The sequence below is a fragment of the Ornithorhynchus anatinus genome, chromosome 4 (assembly GCF_004115215.2).
Source record: "Ornithorhynchus anatinus isolate Pmale09 chromosome 4, mOrnAna1.pri.v4, whole genome shotgun sequence".
NCBI classification, from domain to species: domain Eukaryota; kingdom Metazoa; phylum Chordata; class Mammalia; order Monotremata; family Ornithorhynchidae; genus Ornithorhynchus; species Ornithorhynchus anatinus.
The window spans coordinates 22,415,148-22,433,939 of NC_041731.1; the positions used below are offsets into that span (position 1 = coordinate 22,415,148).

The following is an 18,792-nucleotide window of genomic DNA, read 5'->3' on the forward strand; positions in this document are numbered from 1 at the left end:
CGGTGAACCGACGGCCAGGGGTGGCAGGGGGTGGGGAGTTGTTGGCCACCCTGCCTCTCCCAGGAGCCCCGAGCTTGCCACCCGGGCCTCCGTCAACCAGGGAATCGGGGCAGGTGCAAAGTGGATCCCAAAAGCTTTCCTGAGGCTTGGGGGGGGGGGGGAGGGGAGAGAGAGAGACACGCACACACACCACAGGCACAGACACATAAACATCACAGAAGAGGTTGTGGGAGATACGTGGGACCCTGGGGGGAACGGGAGGGTGGGCGATACAGGCTGCTCTGATCGGAAAGAGAGTCCCAGGCAGCAAGAAAGGGCGGGGGGAGATGGACAGACACACACAGACATATGTAGCACGGGGGGGTGGGAGAGAAGAGACACACACACACACACACAAGCGGCAGAGAGAAATGGGGGGAGACATAGGCAGAGAAGGGGGCCCTAAAACACTGGCGGGGGAGCAAGAAGGGACCTGGCGGAGAGGGACTGGACAGCCGGGGACCGAACAGAGCAAGCCCCAGGATGGGGAGGAGGGAAGAGAGGCACAGGTGGTTGGGGGGGGGGGGCTGGAGAGGGATGCTGCCTCAACAACACGGGGGGAGACGCCCCGAGGGGCACGGGAAGTCGGGCTGGGGGCGCTCAGAACGGTGCTTGGCACGTAGTAAGCGCCTCCCAGGGACCATCCCCCATAGGGGCGGGGGACGTCCGGGCGGGCCGGACGCCTGAGTCTCAAGGCCCGGCCCTGGGGGGGGGGGGGGGGGGGGGGGGATGGGGGCGGGGATGGTCCAGCCCGGCGAAGCGTCACCGGGGCAACCCCCCACCCCGGCCCCCGGCCTCCCAGCCCCGGCCGGGCGTGTACCTTGCGGGGAGCCGGGGCCTGTCTCATCATGGTGGCGAGCCCCGGACGGACGGAGGGAGGTGTGAGGGAGACGACGGAGGGGGAGGATGGAGATGGAGGGAGACGATGGAGATGACGGAGGGCGGAGGGGGGGAGGCGGGCAGGGGGCAGGATGGAGGGGGCAGGATGGAGGACGGAGGCGAGGCGGCAGGTGGAGGAGAGACAGAGACGGTGAGCGGGGGCCGTGCGGGGCCCGGGTGGGGGGGGAGCGGGGCCCCAGGCCAGGGTCCCTCTGGTCCCGTCCCTCTGCCGCTCCCCCTGATGTCACCGCGCCGGCCCCGCCCCCTGACATCACCGCGCCGGCCCCCCCCCAGCCCGGACAACACCCTCCGGGGGCTGCGGGGCCCGTGACGTCACGGCCTCCCCCGTAACCTAGCAACGGGCCGCCTCCCCCGCCTCCATCCCCCCCCCCCCGCCCGCCCTTCATTCATTCATTCACGCGTTCATCCATTCAATCCTATTCATGGGGCGCTTACTACGGGCGGAGCACTGGACTAAGGGCTTGGGAAAGTACACTTCGGCGACGGCTACGGGCTCCCGGGTGGACTGGAGCGGCGGTGGTCTGGCCGCCCTCACCCTGCGCGCCCCTCGCACACACGCACGTGCATCCACACCCTCCCGCCCCGCACCCCATACATCCCCCACCGGGCCCCGAGCCCGGTCCACCGGCGCAGGGTGGGCAACTGGGCCTCGGAAGAAAGCGGTCACACGAGGTCAGGCCCAAACCTGTAAAGGAGCGGCCCGAGCCCCTCTGATCCTCCCCTCGCCCCTTGCCCAGCTGGCCCGCGGCCCCCCCGAGGGGGGGCGGACGGCTTGCCGAGGCCCGGCCCCGGCCCTCCCCACCCCCCCGGGCCAGAGGGCACCATCTGTCCCTGCCCTCTCCTCCAATCGGCACGTAGGCCCCGACGGGCGGCGGGGGACAGAGGGGCAGACGGCGGGGCTCCCGGGGGAGGGGAGGGGTCTCATTCCGGGGAGCAGATGGGGAAGGGGCCCGGGGGTCGGAGGGAGGAGCCGATCCTCCGTCCCGGGACCTCCTCCCCGAGCGCAGCTGCGGGGCGGGCACAGCAGGCCGGGGCACCGAAGGAGAGGACACCCTGGCACCGACGAGCCAGGCCGGGAACGGGACCCCGGCCCGGCTGGGGCAAAGAACACATGCAGGTCAGAGCGTGCGGTGGCAAGACGGGCACGGCGAGGGCGGAGGCGGGGGGGGGGGGGGGGGGGGGAGAAGGGGCGCCATCAGGGCGGGGACCCTAGTCGGGAGCTCCGTTGCAGGCCCAGAGTGGGGCAAGGCCCAGGGGAGCTGGATCTCGCACCCTGTGCCCTCCGAGCGGGGCTCCGCGGGCCGGGGGCGGGGGGAGGGGGCCGCCCTCGGTGTCCCGGACGCCGCCAGCGCCCCCGGCAGCGAGCACGGGCAGCCGCCCCGGCCGGGCGGGTTCGGCCCGGGAGGAGCCCGCAGGCGCCGGGGTAGAGTCGGGCGGGGCCTCGCCCCCGCCGGCGGGCAGTCCAAACACGCGTGCGCATGCGACAGCGGGCAGACATGCAGGAGCCCAGAGTCGGGGGGCCCGGTCGGCCCGCCGGCCCCCGCCCCCACCCCGCACACCAAGTTAGAACAAGCAAGACCCACCGCCTTCCTGGGTTTCGTTCCTCGCTGCGTGAAGGGGCAAAGGGCGGAGGTTAGAGGGGGGCGGCTACGACGGGCCAGGCCCAGGTGGCGAGGGCGAGAGGGCGGCCGGAAACGGCCAGGCCCAGCTGGCTAGAGAAGAAGGTAGAGGGTGGCCGGGCCCACGTGGCTGCGACGGAGGTTAGAGGGTGGCCAGGACTCATCAGGTGCAGGTGGCTCAAAAGGAATGGAGCGGGTGGCCAGGGCGGGTGGCTAGGACAGAGGTCAGAGGGTGGCCAGGTCCAGGCCGGAGGAACCAGAGGTCAACAGCCCACCCCAGGCGACCGCCCCAGGTTCCCCGCACTGAGCTCTCCGTTCCCAGTGGGGTCCCAACCCTACCTCTCAGGCCCCAGTCGTCGTTAGAGTAACAACGGCAACGCTATTTGCTAAGCGCCTGCCAAGGCCCCGTACTGAGCGCTGGGGGAGCTACAGGCTCATCGGGTTGGGCCCGGTCCGTGTCCCACGGGGGGAGCTCACACGGTCTTCATCTCCACCGTACAGACGAGGGAACCGAGGGCCAGAAGTGACGCGACTTGAGCGAGGTCACCCGGCGGACCGGGGCCGGAGCCGGGATCGGGACCCAGGTCGCTCGGAGACCCGGGCCCGGAGTCCGGCCGCTGGGTCGCCCTGCCTCTCTCGGGGTCCGGCCCCAAGAGGCTCGCTCGGCCCGGCTGGGGGCGGAGGGGCAGGGTGGGTGGTCCTCCCCGGCCGCCCAGCTGCCCAGCTGCGCCCCGCGGGCCCGGGCTCCGTCCCCCGGGCCCGGCTGCCCAGCTGAGGACCGCTTCTCCCCTAGGTGACCTCAGGCAAGTCACTTCACTTCTCTGGGCTTCAGTTCCCTCATCCGCACAACGGGGACGCAGCCGGCAACCTGATGAGTTTGCATCTGACCTCGGGGCTCAGCGCAGGGCCCGGCCCATATCGGGCGCTACAAACCAACACCCCACGCGCATACTCACACACAAAGAAGCGGCCGAGACCCCGAGGCGACGGTGCCGGCCGGCCGGCACTGAGTCCGGACCGCCCCCCCCCCCCCCGCCCTCTCCAGACCACAGCCACCCCGGGCGGAGGATGAGCGTCCGGCCGGTGTGGGTGCCGGGTTCCGGCCCCGGGGTCCACCCGTGCCAGGACCGCTCTCTTCACCGGTGCCCGGACCCTCCCACCTCACCAGGCTGGTGCAGGATCGGGCAGGCCCCGCCTTCCGCCGCCCCGTCCGGCTAGGGAGGGCGCACCGGCCGGGGCCGGCGGGCCGGGGCCCACCCCGGGTGACCGCGCCCCACCCCCCCCCCCCCAGCGCAGCCCTCAGCCGGACCCCGCCCTTCCCTCAGCTCAAGGGTCGGGGATTTCAGCGGCGGCGTCTGGCCCCGTCTGGAGGGAAGGGGACGCGTCCCCCCGGGCGCCCGACGGCATCCGACCGGGCGGGGGCGGTGGGGCGCCCGGGGGGAGATCCCGCCCAGGCGACGGGGTGGACGTCAAGAGAGCCGCCTCCCCCGCCCAAACCCAGCGGGGCGAGCGGCAGCGAGGCCGAGGGGCCGGAGCCCGGGAGCCGGAAGGATCCGGGTCCCAATCCCGGCTCTGCCACCGGTCTGGTGCATCACCTTGGGCAAGTCGCCTCTCTGGGCCTCGGTTCCCTCGTGGGGAAAACGGGGCTTAAGGCGCTGAGCTCCATGGGGGACGTCACCCCGTGTCCCCCCCCCCGTTTACCTGCTACCTCCCCCGGCGCTCGGGACGGGGGCCCGGCCCGTAATAAGCGCTTAAGGGATACCAAGAAGAAACAGAGTAACCACCCACAAGGCAGCGTCGAGGGAAGGGACGCGGGGCGGTCAGCGGCCACGAGGCAGAGGTCCGGCCCCCGCCCCGCCGCCCGGCCCAGCCCCCCGCCCTGAGGCACTCACCAGTTTGCTAGCTTTGCCCGCAGAATCCATCGACTCTGTGAAGAGACCAGAGAGGTTGTGGGGGAGAGGACCACCCCCCGGCCACCCCCTGGCGTCGGGTCACCCCGTTTCCCCCCCCCCCCCCCCCCGGGCGGGCCGCTCCGCGGAGGCCCCGGCGGGTACCTCGCTTGGGGACTCTGGAGGAAGTCGAGTCGGGGGTTTCGGGGGAGGTGGTGTCCGCTCCATCTTCGAACACCTGGATCTGAGGAGGCGGGAGGGAGGGAGGGAGGGAGGAGAGGCCGACGGCCCGCCGTCAGGGCCGTGGCCTGGCCCGGGACCCCCGCCGCCCCCTCCCCATCCCGCCCACCGCCAGTGGGATTTACTGAGCGCTTACCGGGTGCAGAGCCCTGGGCTAAGCGTTCGGGAGACACCGAAACTACGGGGGCGGCAGGCACCTTCCCCGCCCGCAACCGACTGACGGTCCAGAGTCAATCCGGGGTGTCGGGCGCTTCCCGTGCGCGGAGCGCTGTACTGAGCGCTTGGGACGGGGCAATACGACAGGGTCGGTGGCCACGTTCCCGGCCCACAGCAAGCTCCCGGTCCCGAGGGACCATCTGTAGTCCATCCACGGTGTTCACTGGGCGCTTACTGTGCGCAGACCCCTGCCCTCAACGCTTGGGAGAGGACGGTACGGAGTTGGTCGACACGTCCCCTGCCCAGAACCGACTGAGAGTCCAGAGGGACAGTCTATAAGCCGATCGATCCACGGTGTCGCTTGAGCCCTTACAGTGTGCAGAGCCCTGTGCTAAGCGCTTGGGAGAGGGCGCTACGCCCGAGTTGGCAGTCGCGTCCCCTGCCCGCCGTGAGCTTACTGGGTCTCCTAACGTCTCTGGCCTCTCCTCCTCGGCCTCCCACCCCCTTAACTGGGGGGGGGGGAGCGGCCTCTCAGGGCTCAGTCCTGGGTCCCCTTTTATTCTCCTTCTTCCCCCACTCCCCGGGGGGGTCACTCGTCCGCCCCCACAACTTTTATCTCTTTTTTTTCAACGATACTAAGCGCTTATGAGGCGTCCAGCCTCGCCTCGGCGGCTAACTCCCTTTTCTGCTAGATTGCCCTCTCCCAGGGCCTCGATACAGTGCTCTGCGCACAGTCGGTGCTCCGTCCCTCGATCGATCGATCGATCGATCGACGGGGCCCCAGCCGGCACGGTCTGGTGGCGAGAGCCCCGGCTTGGGAGTCCCGAGTGCCTGGGTTTTAATCCCAGCTCCGCCACTTGTCTGCTGGGGGGACCTGGGCCAGATCACTTGACGTCTCTGGGCCTCATCTGCAAAATGGGGATGAAGACCGTGAGCCCCATGTGGGACGGGGGCTGTGTCCAACCTGATTAACATCTCTCTCCCCCCGCGCTCGGGACGGTGCTTGGCACAAAGTATCGTACCCGGAATTATTATCGATACTAGGTATTACTTGGGGCCCAGCCTTGCCCGAGCTGCCAACTCCCATTCGGTTGCGTCGTCCTCTCCCGGGTGCTTAGTACAGTGCCCGACACACAGTGAGTGCTTACGAGATACCACCGTTACTATTAATACTGTAGTGCTCCGCGCAAGCCGTGCGACTGTGGGCAAGTCACTTCACTTCTCTGGGCCTCAGTTCCCTCGTCTGGAAAATGGGGATGGCGACCGGGAGCCTCACGTGGGACAACCTGATGACCCCGTGTCTCCCCCGGCGCTTAGAACAGTGCTCTGCACCTACTGAGCGCAAAACAAATTATTATTATAGCGATAGCATTAATAAACACTAACGGTCTCTGTATAATGATGGTCTTTGTTGGGCGCCTACTCCGCGCCAGGCACGGTACTAAGCTCCGGGGGAGGCGCAAGCAAATCAGGTCGGATTCGGTCCCCGTCCCGACCCCCATTTTCCAGACGAGGCAGCCGAGGCCCCCGAGGAGCCAGGTGCCTCGCCCGAGGCCGCGGAGCCGCCGAGCGGCAGGATTAGAACCCACGGCCCTCCAGCTGCCAGGCCCGGGCTTCTCCCCGCTCGGCCGCGCCGCCGCCCGGGAAGCGCTCGAGGGATCCCGCTGCTCGACCGCCCGGGGCCCGGCCGCCCCGCCGCCCTCCGGGGCACGAGCCGGGGCGGGCACGTACCTGGGACTGGCGCACGAAGATGCCCCGGCCGTCCTCGCAGGTGAAGTAGCGGCGGCCTTGCACGGTGCCGTCGTTCTTGCCCTTGGCCTCGTCCAGGATGACGCCCACCCACTTGCCGGTGGCGAACAGGGTGGCGCCCACGTAGGCCACGGTGCCCCGGTGCCCCTTGCCGATCACCTCCACCCGGGAGCCCACCTTCAGGGGCCGGCCGCTCGCCTCCGCGCTCATCCTGCCGCCGGGCGAGGCCTGCGGACACACCCGCGGGAGGCCCTCGCATCGTCGTCCTCCCGCCCTCTCCCCAGCGCGCCGGCCAGTGCTTCGCCCACCTAAGCGCTCCATAAATCCCATCCAACGAACCAACGGGGGCCCTCGCGGGCAGGACACGCCCCCTGAGGTCAATCTGGGCTAGGGAGCAACACTAATAACGATAATCCTAACAGTGGTATTTCTGAAGCGCTTAAGGATCTGGGTTCTAATCCCGGCTCCCTCGCACGTCCGCTGCATCAACATGGACAAGTCACTTGCCTGCCCTAGGCCGCAGTGACTTCGTCCGTTCCGTGGCGAGGGAGACCGGGAGCCCCACGCGGGACAGGGACTGCGTCCGACCTGATTGCCTGGTATCCGCCCCGGGTGCTTAGAGCAGCGCTAGGCACATAGTAAGCGCTTATTCGTATTATCATTTGCCGGGCACCGTACTAAGCGCCGGGGGCGGACGCCAGCAAATCGAGCTGGACCCCCCCCCCCCCCCCACGCCCTCGGCCCTGTTCCACCTGAGGTCAATCCAGGCTATGGAACAATAATTATTATCATCGTGCTATTTGTTAAGCGCTCACCAGGTGCCAGGCGCCGTACTGAGGTCCGGGGTTCGCTACGAGCTGGTCGAGCCCCACGAGGGGCTCGCGCTCCCTGTCCCCGTTTTCCAGACCAGGGCACTGAGGCCCGGAGAGGTCCAGTGACTTTGCCCAAGGTCACCCGGCCGACCGGGGGCGGGACCGGGACTAGAACTCGGGTCCCTCTGACCCCCGGGGCCCGGGCTCCCGCCACCGGGGGCCGTGCCGCTTCTCCGGGCAGTTACTGCCCGAAGGCCACGGGACTGGGCGGAGTACGGCGCCGGCAGAAGCGAGGCCCGGTCCCCGCCCTCACAGGGAGGCGGGCAGGCGGGTGGAGAGGCGGCGTGGCCTAGCGGGTGGAGCCCGGCCCCGGGCGTCAGAAGGAGCCGGGTTCTAATCCCGGCCCCGCCGCCCGTCTGCCGTGTGACCCCGGGTGCCTCACTTCTCTGGGCCTCAGTTCCCTCAGCTGGAAAACGGGGGTGAAGACCGGGAGCCCTCTGTGGGACAGGGACCGGGTCCCCCCCTGAGGAGCTCGTATCTGCGCCGGCGCTCAGTACAGAGCCTGGCGCTAGACTGTGGCCTCACCTCTAGACTCCAGGCTCACCGAGGTCAGGCGATGTATCCGTTTTATTCTTCTACTGTCCTCTCCCAAGCACTTACTACAGAGCTCCGCCCACAGCGAGTGCTCAAGAAATACGACCGAACGAACTGATTCTGGTATGGTACTCGCTCACCGGGGGCCGGGCACTGTACTGAGCACTGGGGGAGAGACGAGCTAATCCGGTTGGACACAGTCCCTGTCCCACGGGGGGCTCACAGTCTTCAATCCCGTTTTACAGCTGAGGAAAATGAGGCAGAGGGAAGGCAGGCATCCCAAACCCTCCCAATAATACTAATGATAGCGGTATTTGGTAAGCACTTACCACGTGCCAGGCACTGTACTAAGCACTGGGGGAGATACAGTCTCATCAGGTTGGACACAGTTCCCGTCCCGCGTGAGGCTCACGGTCTTTGTCCCCCTTTTACGGCTGAGGGCACTGAGGCGCAGGGAGGAATTCCCCACTGCCTCATAATATCAATCATAATCGGGGTACTTGTTAAGCGCTTACTGTGTGCCAGGCACTGTACTGAGCACTGGGGTGGATACGAGCAAATCAGGTTGGACACTGTCCCCGTCCCACGGGCGGCTCGCGGTCTCCAGCCCCATTTTACAGTCGAGGGAACCGAGGCCCAGAGAAGAAGAATAATAGTAATACTAATACTGGTTTGTTTGTTTTTTAATAGGCATCTACTATGCCAGGGACTAGACAAGGCACTGGGGTAGACCTAGGCGAGTCAGGTTGGACACAGGCCCTGCTCCGCACGGGGCTCACAGTCTTCGCCCCCATTTTACAGTTGAGGGAACTGAGGCCCAGAGAATCATAATTATAATAATGGTTCTTGTTAACAGGCACCCACGTGTGCCTCTCCCCGGGCCTCCCCCCGCCCGAGGGGGCTGATCAACCGGGGGCTCGGCGGGATGGGGGGCGAGAAACCCCCGCATCGACCCGCCGGCGGTACCCCTCCATCCGTCCATCCCATCGTCTTTACCGATGCAGCGCTTTGCGCGTGCGGAGCACTGACCTGAGCGCTGGGGAGGGGACGGTAAAGGGGGTGGGCGGGTGGGACCCCGGCCCGCAAGGAGGGTCCGGTCTAGCGGAGGAACTTCTGGAACCCCCCGGGGGGCGGGGAGGGCTCAGTAGCGGTCACTGCGGGCCCGGCTCCTTTCGCCTCCATCTTTACTCCTCACAGCGCTGGGGGATTGGGGGGGACTGGAGGGGAGGGGGAAGGGGGGGGGTCCCCTGCAGGAGAGCGGGGACCCCGAAACCGACGAGGCCTGGCCCACCGCCGGGGACCCCGGCGGGAGGGGCGGGCCGACCCGGGGCCCGTCGGCCGGGCCGGAGCCGTGGGCCTCCTACCCCACGGGGCCCGTCGTCGGGGTCGGGGGCCTGGGGGGCACCGAGGGCCAAGACCCCCGCCGGGGAGCGGACGGTCCGCCGGGGGTCGGGGGGCGCTCGGCGAGGCGGAGGCCGGGGGGGGGCGCAGGAGGCCAAAGGCCGGGGGCCTCGTCCTCGTCCTCCCCGCTCCCCCGGACGCCCGGGGGGAGAAGCGGGCCGGGCCGGACCCGGGACGATGGACCGGCCGGCAGATGGAAGGACCGGCCCCCTCCTCGACAAGCCATCAGGGAGGAGGGGGGCTGGGGGGAAAATGCAGGGGAGGGGGGCTGGAGGACAAGGGAGGGGGAGCTGGAGGACAAGGGGGGGGCTGGAGGACAAGGGGGGGGAGCTGGATGGGATGGGGGTGGGAGGACAAGGGGGGGGCTGGAGGAAAATGGGGGGGCTGGAGGACAAGGGGGAGGGGGGCTGGAGGACAAGGGGGGGGCTGGAGGACAAGGGGGAGGGAGGCCGGAGGACAAGGGGGAGGGAGGCCGGAGGACAAGGCGGAGGGAGGCCGGAGGACAAGGCGGAGGGAGGCCGGAGGACAAGGCGGAGGGAAGCCGGAGGACAAGGGGGGAGAGGGGCCGGAGGACAAGGGGGGAGAGGGGCCGGAGGACAAGGGGGGAGAGGGGCCGGAGGAAAAGGGGGAGGGGGGCTGGAGGAAAATGGAGAGGGGGGCTGGAGGAGAAGGATGAGGGGGGAAGGGGCTGGTGGGGGTGGGCAGGCCCAGGGGGACCCCCTTCCCCATCCTCTCCCCCCGCCCCCCCTCCCCGCCCCCTCCCCAGCTTACCCGACCGTAGAGGGGCCTCCGGCTCTGGGCCATGGTTCCGGGGGGGGTCACCAGGGAGGACGGGCCCCCTGCCCGCCCCCACCCCCCCGCAGACCCCAGCCCAGGGTGGCCGCTCCCGTCCGCTCCCGGCCGCTCCGGTGGCGTCCAGGGGCGGGGGGCCCCGGCTGGACCCCCGGCTGGACCCCCGGCCGGGCCCAGAAGGACTGCGCGCTACAACCGGGGAGCCGGGGAACCCGAACCCAAACCCACACCGGGCCGCGGGGTCCTAGCGCCCGGCAGGCCCGCCCCCCTCCCCCGGGGGAGAAGGTTGGGGGGGCGGGGAGGGGGAGCGCCCCGCACAGCCCCGCACCCAGCGCCACCAGGCCGATGCCCACCCAGGCCTCAACCCATCGCCCGCCGCCGGCCCATCGGGGCTACCTCCTGCGGGGTGCAGGACCACGGCACTCACAGGAATAACACTAACTGCGCTATTTACTCAGCGCTCGCTGGGGGTGCGGAGCACCGCGCTAACCGAAATAATAACAGCTGCGCTATCTGTTAAGCGCTTACTGGGGCTAAACCGTAACCACCGTGCTATTTCTTAAGGGGTCGGTGGGGGTGCGGAGAATTGCACCATTAATAATTGTGCTAGTTGATAGGCACCTCCTGGGGGTGCAGAGCACGAGACAAATCATTGTGCTCTTTATTAAGCACTTACGGGGGGGGGGGGGGGGGGTGCAAAGCACTGGACTAACGATGATGAATGTGCTATCCGTTAAGCGCTCACTGGGGGTGCGGAGCATGGGACCAATACTGGCTGTGCTATCCGTTAAGCGCTCACTGGGGGGTGGAGAGCACTGGACGACCACCGATAACGGCCGGGGTGTCTCCCACGCTTACCACGTGGCAGACACTGTGCTAAGCACCGGGGCGGAGACGAGCAAATCGGGCCGGGCCCAGTCCCCGTCTCACGGGGGGCTCACGCTCTCCATCCCCCTCTGAGAGACGAGGCAACCGAGGCCTACGAGTGAAGTGACTCGCCCAGGGTCGCGCGGCAGACGCGTGGCGCAGCCGGGATGGGGACCCGTGCCCTTCCGACTCCCGGGCCCGGCTCTAGCCGCCGGGCCCCGCGGCCTCTCCCGTCCGTTTCTCGTCGAGCGGTGCCCGGGCTAAGCGCTCCGGGTACAAGTGGACGACGCGGCCTGCTGACACGCTCCCCGCCGGCAATGAGTTCGCAGAACGTGTCCGTGTATTGTGGTGTGGGACTCTCTCGAGCGCTTAGCGCAGTGCTCTCTACCCAATAAGGGCTCAACAAATGCCACCGAATGGGTCCGTCCAAAAATGGTATTTAGGGAGAGCTTACTGCGGGCAGAGCACCGGACTGAGCACTGCGGATACGACCGCGTCCATCGCCCTGGCCGACCGTTCCAGACGTCCGACTCCCTCCCCAGGGTCCCCCCCGTCCCCGGCCCCCACCGAGCTGGCCGTCTACTCTGTGGAGAAAATCGACGCCGTCCGGCGGCGTCTCCCGGAGATCTCCCCTGCCCCTCCTCGGTCCCTCCCCGCTCCGACCCCCTCTTCAACTCTCCCATCCTTCCCGGCAGTCCCCGCAGAGGACACCTCCTGCCTCCTCTCCGGTTCCATCCCCTCCACCTGGGCATCCCAGCCCATTCCCTCCCACCTCATAAAAACGCTCTTCCCTGCCCTCCTCCACGGCTCACTCTCCCCTGGCTTCTCCCCCTCTGCCTTGGGCCATGCCCACGTCTCGCCCCTCCTCAAAAACCGTCCCTCGACCCCAGAGGCTCGCTCCGGATCCGGCCCCACCTCCCTCCTCCCATTCCCCTCCAAGCTCCTCGAGCCCGTCCTCTCCCCTCGCCGCCCCTACTCCTCTCCTCCGATTGCCTCCTCGACCCCGTCCCCTTCGCGCCACAGAAAGCGCCCTCCCAAAGGTCACCCGCGACCTCCTCCTTGCCCGATCCGACGGCTCCTACTCTATCCCCATGCTCCTCCGCCTCTCGGCCGCCTCGGACGCCGCCGACCGCCCCCTTCTCCCTCCTCGGGGCTTCCCCGACCTCGTCCTCTCCTGGTTGCCCTCTCGCCTCTCTGGCCGCTCACTCTCGGTCTCCTGGGTGGGCTCCTCCTCTGCCTCCCGCCCCCTAACCGCGGGGGTCCCGGTTCTGGGTCCCTTCCCTCTTCTCCATCTCCACCCACTCCCTTGGAGAACTCGTTCGCTCCCAGGGCTTCGACTACCACCCTTACGGGGATGACGCCCCCATCTCCAGCTCCGGTCCCTTCCTCTCTGCGGCGTCGCATTTCCTCCTGCCTTCTTGGATGTCCCGAAGCGTAACGTGTCCAAAACGGAGCGCCTCATCTTGCCGCCCAAACCCCGTCCTCGCCCCGACTTTCCCGGTCCGCCCTCCTTCCTGCCCTACGATCCCCCGCCACCTTGGCCTTAGCCTTGACTCCCCTCTCTCACTCGACCCGCATATTCCATCGGTGGCCGAATCCCGTCGGTGCCCCCTTCACGGCATCGCTAAAACCCCACCCTGTCCTCTCCGTCCCAACCGACGCCCCGTCAGTACCATCCTACGCCGCCTCCGTCACTCCGTCGGCCCGTCGCTCGACCCGCCGGCCCCCCGTCTCTCCCCGCTCCGGTCGGCGGTAGAGGGTCGGCCTTCCACGAAAACGTCCGGGCCGTGTCCGCCCGCTCCTCGAGAAGCTCCGGCGGTTGCCCGCCCGCCTCCGCCTCCAACGGCAACCCCTCGCCGTCGGCTTTCATCCCCTCGCCCCCTCTTACCTCCCCGCTCTCCTACTCCAACCCGGCCCACACGCCGCGCTCCTCTGACGCCCACCTTCTCACTGGACCTCCATCTTGCCCGCGGCCCGCCTCTGGCCCGGAAAAATCCAGGGGACCGTGACTCCGCCCGCCACCTCCAGTGCCTTATGGCAGGCCCATCTCCTCCGGGAGGCCTTCCCTGACTAAGCCCCCCGCTTCCTCATCTCCCGCTCCGCGTCGCCCCGGCCCTTTGTCCTTCCCCCGGCCCGGTCCCACCGCGCTCATGTCCATCCCTGTCATTTCCTGATTTCTCTTAATGCCCCTCTCCCCCTCTAGACCCTAAGCTCACTGTGGGCAGGAAATGTGTTTATTATTGTCCGTCCCAAGCGCTTAGGACGGTGCTCTGCGCACAGTAAGCACTCAGTGAACATGACTGAACGAACCACGCACTTTGTAAGAGCATCTTTTAAGCACTGCTATGTGCCGGGCACCGTACTAAGCACTGGGGTGGATACGAGGAATCGCTTTGGACACAATCCCTGTCCCACGTGGGGCTCACCGTCTCCGTCCCCATTTTCTACAAGAGGGGACCGAGGCCCAGAGAAGTGAAGCGACTCGCCCAAGGTCACACAGCGGGCAGGTGGCAGAGCTGGGATTAGAACCCAAGCCCTAGGTGGGAGGGGGGGAAAAGAGAGGCGGGTCTCAGGGATAGCTTTACTTCCACCGACTCCGTGACCGGCCCCGACCCCGAGAGGGGAAATCCTCATCCAAATCCTTGCTGGGAAGCAGGGAAGCGGCGTGGCCCAGCGGCTAGACCCCGGGCCCGGACCTGGGTTCTAATCCCCGCTCCGCCACTTGTCCGCTGGGTGACCTGGGGCCGGTCACTTCACCTCTCTGGGCCTCGGACACCTCACCTGTAAAATGGAGATGAGGACCTTGAGCTTAAATAAAGACCTGATGAGCTTGGATCCACCCTGGCACTTACAACAGTGCCTGGCACATAGTTAGCGCTTAACAAATGTCACTATTATTATTATTATAATTATGGGGGGGGGGAAATCAAACATGAAAAACCGACTTTAGGATCAGAAGCGATCTGGAAATGTTGGATCCCAGCAAAAAAAAAAAAAAATAATAATAAAGCCCCATTTCCACCCAAACACCGTCCCTCGGGACTGAACCGATACCAGGAGCCCCACGTGGGAAAGGGACAGGTCACACCTGATTAACCTCCACCTGCCCCAGTGCTTAGTACAGTGCCCGGCACATAGGAAGCATTTAAACACCATAAAGACAAACCTACCTTCCCCAGGGCTTAGTCCAGTGCTTCGCACATATGCGCTCAACGAGAAGCCACAGAAAGCCAAAACGAACCCCCAAAAAACCATCTACGTCAGAACCTAATACGATGCGTGACACAAAGTAATCATTTAAGTCATTAAAAAAACGAAAGTAAAAAAAAAAAAACCCAACATCTCCCCCAGTGCTTAGTACAGTGTCTGGGCACAAAGTAAAGTGCTTTACAAGTGCCATAAGAAAAACTAAAATGAAAAAAAATCCATCTCCCCCAGAACTGAGTCGACTACCTGACACATTACAAGCATTTGACAAGTGCCGTAAAAAATCTAAACCGAAAACACCATCTCCCCCAGCACTTACTACACTGCCGGGCAGTAGTGAGCGCCTAAAACTTTAAAAAAAAAATAGAAGAAAAGAAAAATCTACCTCAGCCCATAGTATAGTACCTGACACCCAGTGAGCGCTTACCAAGGCCATAAAACTCTGCACAGAGTAAGCGCTCGATAAATACGACTGAATTAAATAGCTAAACTAAAACAAACCGTCTGCCCCAGTGCTTAGTACAGTGCCTGGCACCTAGTAAGTGCCTAACAGGTGGTATCAAGAAAAAATAAACTCAAGAAAACCAACTACGCCGGTGCTGAGGTAATACCTGCACCCAGTAAGTGCTTAACATTGACCTAAAAAAACAAAAACCATCCCCCCAGCGCTTAGCACAGTGCCTGGTGGGGTGCCTAGGAAACAGCTAACAGGCACCCTGGATCCTCCCCAGCACTTAAAAGAGTGCTTGGCACATAGTAAGCGCTTAAATACCATTATAAAAAGAAAATTAAATTAAAAAAAAATCTACCCCACCACTTAGTATGATACTTGGCACCAAATAAGTGCCATAAGAAAAAAAAGACTAAAAAAAGCCCATTTCCCCCAGCACTTAGCACAGTGCCTGGCACCTAGTAAGCGTCTAACTGGTCCCATAAAAAGCTAAACTATCAAACGCAGTGCTTAGTACAGGACCCGGCACATAGCGAGCGCTCAACAACTGCCACGACAACAAAATTCAACTACAGACGAGGTCTCCCCCACCCCCCACCCCGCGCTGTCGGCTGTGTGACCTCGGGCAAGTCGCTGCACTTCTCTGGGCCTCAGTTCCCGCATCTGTCAAATGGGGCTGAAGCCTGTGAGCCCCAAGTGGGACAACCTGATGAGCTGGGATCTACCCCGGCGCTTAGAACAGTGCTTGGCACATAATAGGCGCTTAATAAATGCCAGCATTATGATTGTTACTACAGTGCCTGGTACCAAGTTCTTGACACGTGTCATAAAAATAAGCAGAGTAAAAAAGCCCATTTCCCCCAGCATCTAGTACGCTGCCTGGCACCTAGTAAGCGCCTAACAGGTGCCATAAAAAAACTGAACCCCCCCCCAAAAAAGCCACCCACCCCAACGCTAAGCGTAGTACCGGGCACATAGTAAGCGCTTAATCGGTATTAAAAAAAGTCAACTAAAAACCAAGTCTCCCCCAGCGCTTAGTACAGTGCCTGGTACCTAGTAAGCGCTTACCAACTTAATAATAATAATGTTGGTATTTGTTAAGCGCTTACTATGTGCCGAGCACTGTTCTGAGCCCTGGGGTAGACACAAGGGAATCAGGTTGTCCCACGTGGGGCTCACGGTCTTAATCCCCATTTTACAGATGAGGTAACTGAGGCACCGAGAAGTTAAGTGACTTGCCCAAAGTCACACAGCGGATAACGTGGCCGAGCCGGGATTCGAACCCATGACCTCTGACTCCAAAGCCCGTGCTCTTTCCACTGAGCCACGCTGTTAAAGAAAGTCAACTAAAAACAAAGTCTCCTCGAGCGCTCAGTACAGTGCCAGGCATCGAGTAAGGACTTAACTGCCGTTAAAAAAGGTAAACGAAAAATAAAGTCCCTCCCAGCATTTATTACAGTGCCCGGTACCTAGTAAGCGCTTACTAACCGCCATTAAAAAAAGTCAACTAAAAACAAAGTCCCCCCCCGCAGCGTTTAGTACAGTGCCTGGCACTTAGCGCTTAACTGCCACTAAAAATAGTCGACTAAAAGCAGGTCGTCCCCCCCGCCCAGTGCTTAGTACAGTGCCTGGTACCTAGTAAGCGCTTAACAAGTGCCATTAAAAATAGTCAACTATAAACAAAGTCGCTCCCAGCGCTCAGTACAGTGCCTGGTACCTAGTAAGTGCTCACCAACTGCCATTAAGAAGTCAACTGAAAGCAAAGTTGCCCCCAGCGCTTAGTACAGTGCCTGGTACACAGCAAAAGCTTAATAACCGCAATTAAGAGTAACTAAAAACAAAGTCCCCCCCGCAGCGCTTAGTACAGTGCCTGGCACTTAGTAAGCGCTTAAAAACTGCCACTAAAGAAGTCCACTAAAAAGAACCCCCCCCCGCAGCGCTTAGTACAGTCCCTGGCACTTAGTGGGCGCTTAACTGTCACTAAAAAAAGTCAACTAAAAACCGAAGTCCCCCTCGCAGCGCTTAGTACAGTGCCTGGCACTTAGTAAGCGTTTTAAAACTGCCACTAAAGAAGTCAACTAAAAAGAACTCCCCCGCAGCGCTTAGTACAGTGCCTGGCACTTAGTAGGAGCTTAACTGTCACTAAAAAAAGTCAACTAAAAACAAAGTCCCTCCCGCAGCGCTTAGTACAGTGCCTGGCACTTCGGCGCTTAAGACGCTTACTACAGTGCCTGGCACTTAGGCGCTTAAGAACTGTCACTAAAAAGGGTCAACTAAAAACAGTCCCCCCCCCGCAGCGCTTAGTATAGTGCCTGGCACTTAGTAGGCGCTTAACTGTCACTAAAAAAAGTCAACTAAAAACCAAGTCCCCCCGCAGCGCTTACTACAGTGCCTGGCACTTAGTAGGCGCTTAAACTGTCACTAAACAAAGTCAACTAAAAACCAAGTCCCTCCCGCAGCGCTTAGTACAGTGCCTGGCACTTAGTAGGCGCTTAACTGTCACTAAACAAAGTCAACTAAAAACAAAGTCCCCCCCGCAGCGTTTAGTACAGTGCTTGGCACTTAGTAGGTGCTTAACTGTCACTAAACAAAGTCAACTAAAAACAAAGTCCCCCCCGCAGCGTTTAGTACAGTGCTTGGCACTTAGTAGGTGCTTAACTGTCACTAAACGAAGTCAACCCTAAACCAAGTCCCCCCCGCAGCGCTTACTACAGTGCCTGGCACTTGGTAGGCGCTTAACAAGTGCTATTAAAGTCAACTAAACATCCAGCCCCTCCCCCCCCCGCGGCGCTCAGTACAGTGCCAGGTTTAAGGAGTGCCCTAAAAATCAAAACCTACATTCAAAACGCACTCTCCCCGAGCGCCTCGCCCGGGCCCGTAGTAAGCGCCTCACCCGGGCCACGGAGGCCACTAGAGTCAAAAAGCCCAGCTGCCCGAGCGCTCAGCACAGTGTGCAGCCCGTAGTAGACGCCCAACAAGGAGGGGGGGGGGGGAGGGGAGCCCGGATCCCCCCCGGCAGACTCACCGCCGCCGGGCCACCTCCCGAGTCGTGCACAAAGAGTCCGCCGGGCCCGGATGGGCGCTCACTACAGCCCACCCTGCGGCCTCCTTAATAGACTCCCCTGGCTGGGGGCGGGGGAGCGGCGGGGGGAGGGGCAGCCCCACCCTGGAGAGCGCGGCGCATGCGCGGCCGGAGCGCGGGCGGGGGGGAGGAAGGGGGCCCCGCCCTGGACCGCTTCGCGCATGCGCGGCCGCGGGGCGGGGACCAGCCCCGCCCTGGAAAGCACGGCGCATGCGCGGGAGGAGCCCCGCCCCGGAGGAATCGGCGCGGGCGCAGTCGGAGCCCGGGCGGGACGAGGGGGGAGAAGAGGGGGCCACGTGCTGGAGAGCGGGGCGCATGCGCAGTAGGAGCGCGGGCGGGAGGAGGACGGGGCCCCGCCCCGGGGGAGTCGGCGCGTGCGCAATAGGAGGCCGGGGGGGGGCGAGGAGGGGGCCACGTCCTGGAGAGCGGAACGCATGCGCAGTCGGATCCCGGACAGGGGCCACGTTCTGGAGAGCGGGGCGCATGCGCCGTCCGCCCTGGAGGGCTCGGCGCATGCGCGGGCTGGCGCCCCCACCGGGCGTCTCCGCCAAGGCCCCCTGCGCTGGGGCTGCCCGCGGCGCCGCCGGGCCGGACCCGCGCCCGTCCTCTGCCCCGACCGCTCGACACCCCCCGCTCCCCATCGCTGCGGGGGGGAAAAATCTCGTCACCGTAGCAGTGGCCGCAAAAGGGAGACCCGCGGGGGGAACCTCTGGAGGCGAGGGCTTTGGGAAGGACAGCCCGTCGCGGAGGGCGCATGCGCGGCCGGCGGAGCGCCGCCTGCGAGGACCCCGAAAGTTAGGAAGGGCGGGAAAAGTGGGCCTGAGGGGGAAGGTGGCCGCCCCACCCCCACCCATAATCCTAACGGCTGTGATCTCTGGCCAGCGCTTACTACGTGCCAGGCGCTGGCCTAAACGCTGGAGTGGATAATAATAATAATAATAATTACATATAATATAGAATATACTATACATAGCGTGACCGAATTGTCCCTTCC

General features: G+C 64.1%; 1 protein-coding gene across 7 annotated transcripts in view; it reads right to left on the reverse strand.

Annotated features, from left to right (window-relative positions):
- The window catches only part of DCTN1 (dynactin subunit 1), a 34,074-nt gene extending 16,219 nt beyond the window's left edge, over positions 1–17,855 (reverse strand). For 3 of the 7 annotated variants that reach the window (XM_029063171.2, XM_029063173.2, XM_029063170.2), the window contains exons 1-6: positions 10,171–10,253; positions 6,575–6,820; positions 4,613–4,691; positions 4,451–4,485; positions 2,523–2,546; positions 860–877 (exon numbers count right to left, since the gene is read on the reverse strand). In XM_029063171.2, coding sequence (XP_028919004.1) covers positions 860–877; positions 2,523–2,546; positions 4,451–4,485; positions 4,613–4,691; positions 6,575–6,820; positions 10,171–10,203 — 435 coding nt within the window. In that variant the 5' untranslated portion in view covers positions 10,204–10,253. Of the gene's footprint in view, positions 1–859; positions 878–2,522; positions 2,547–4,450; positions 4,486–4,612; positions 4,692–6,574; positions 6,821–10,170; positions 10,254–17,741 lie in introns of those variants that run through there. The other 4 variants (XM_029063174.2, XM_029063172.2, XM_029063175.2 and 1 more) reach the window with 4 other exon arrangements.
- Between the last annotated feature and the right edge of the window lie 937 nt (positions 17,856–18,792).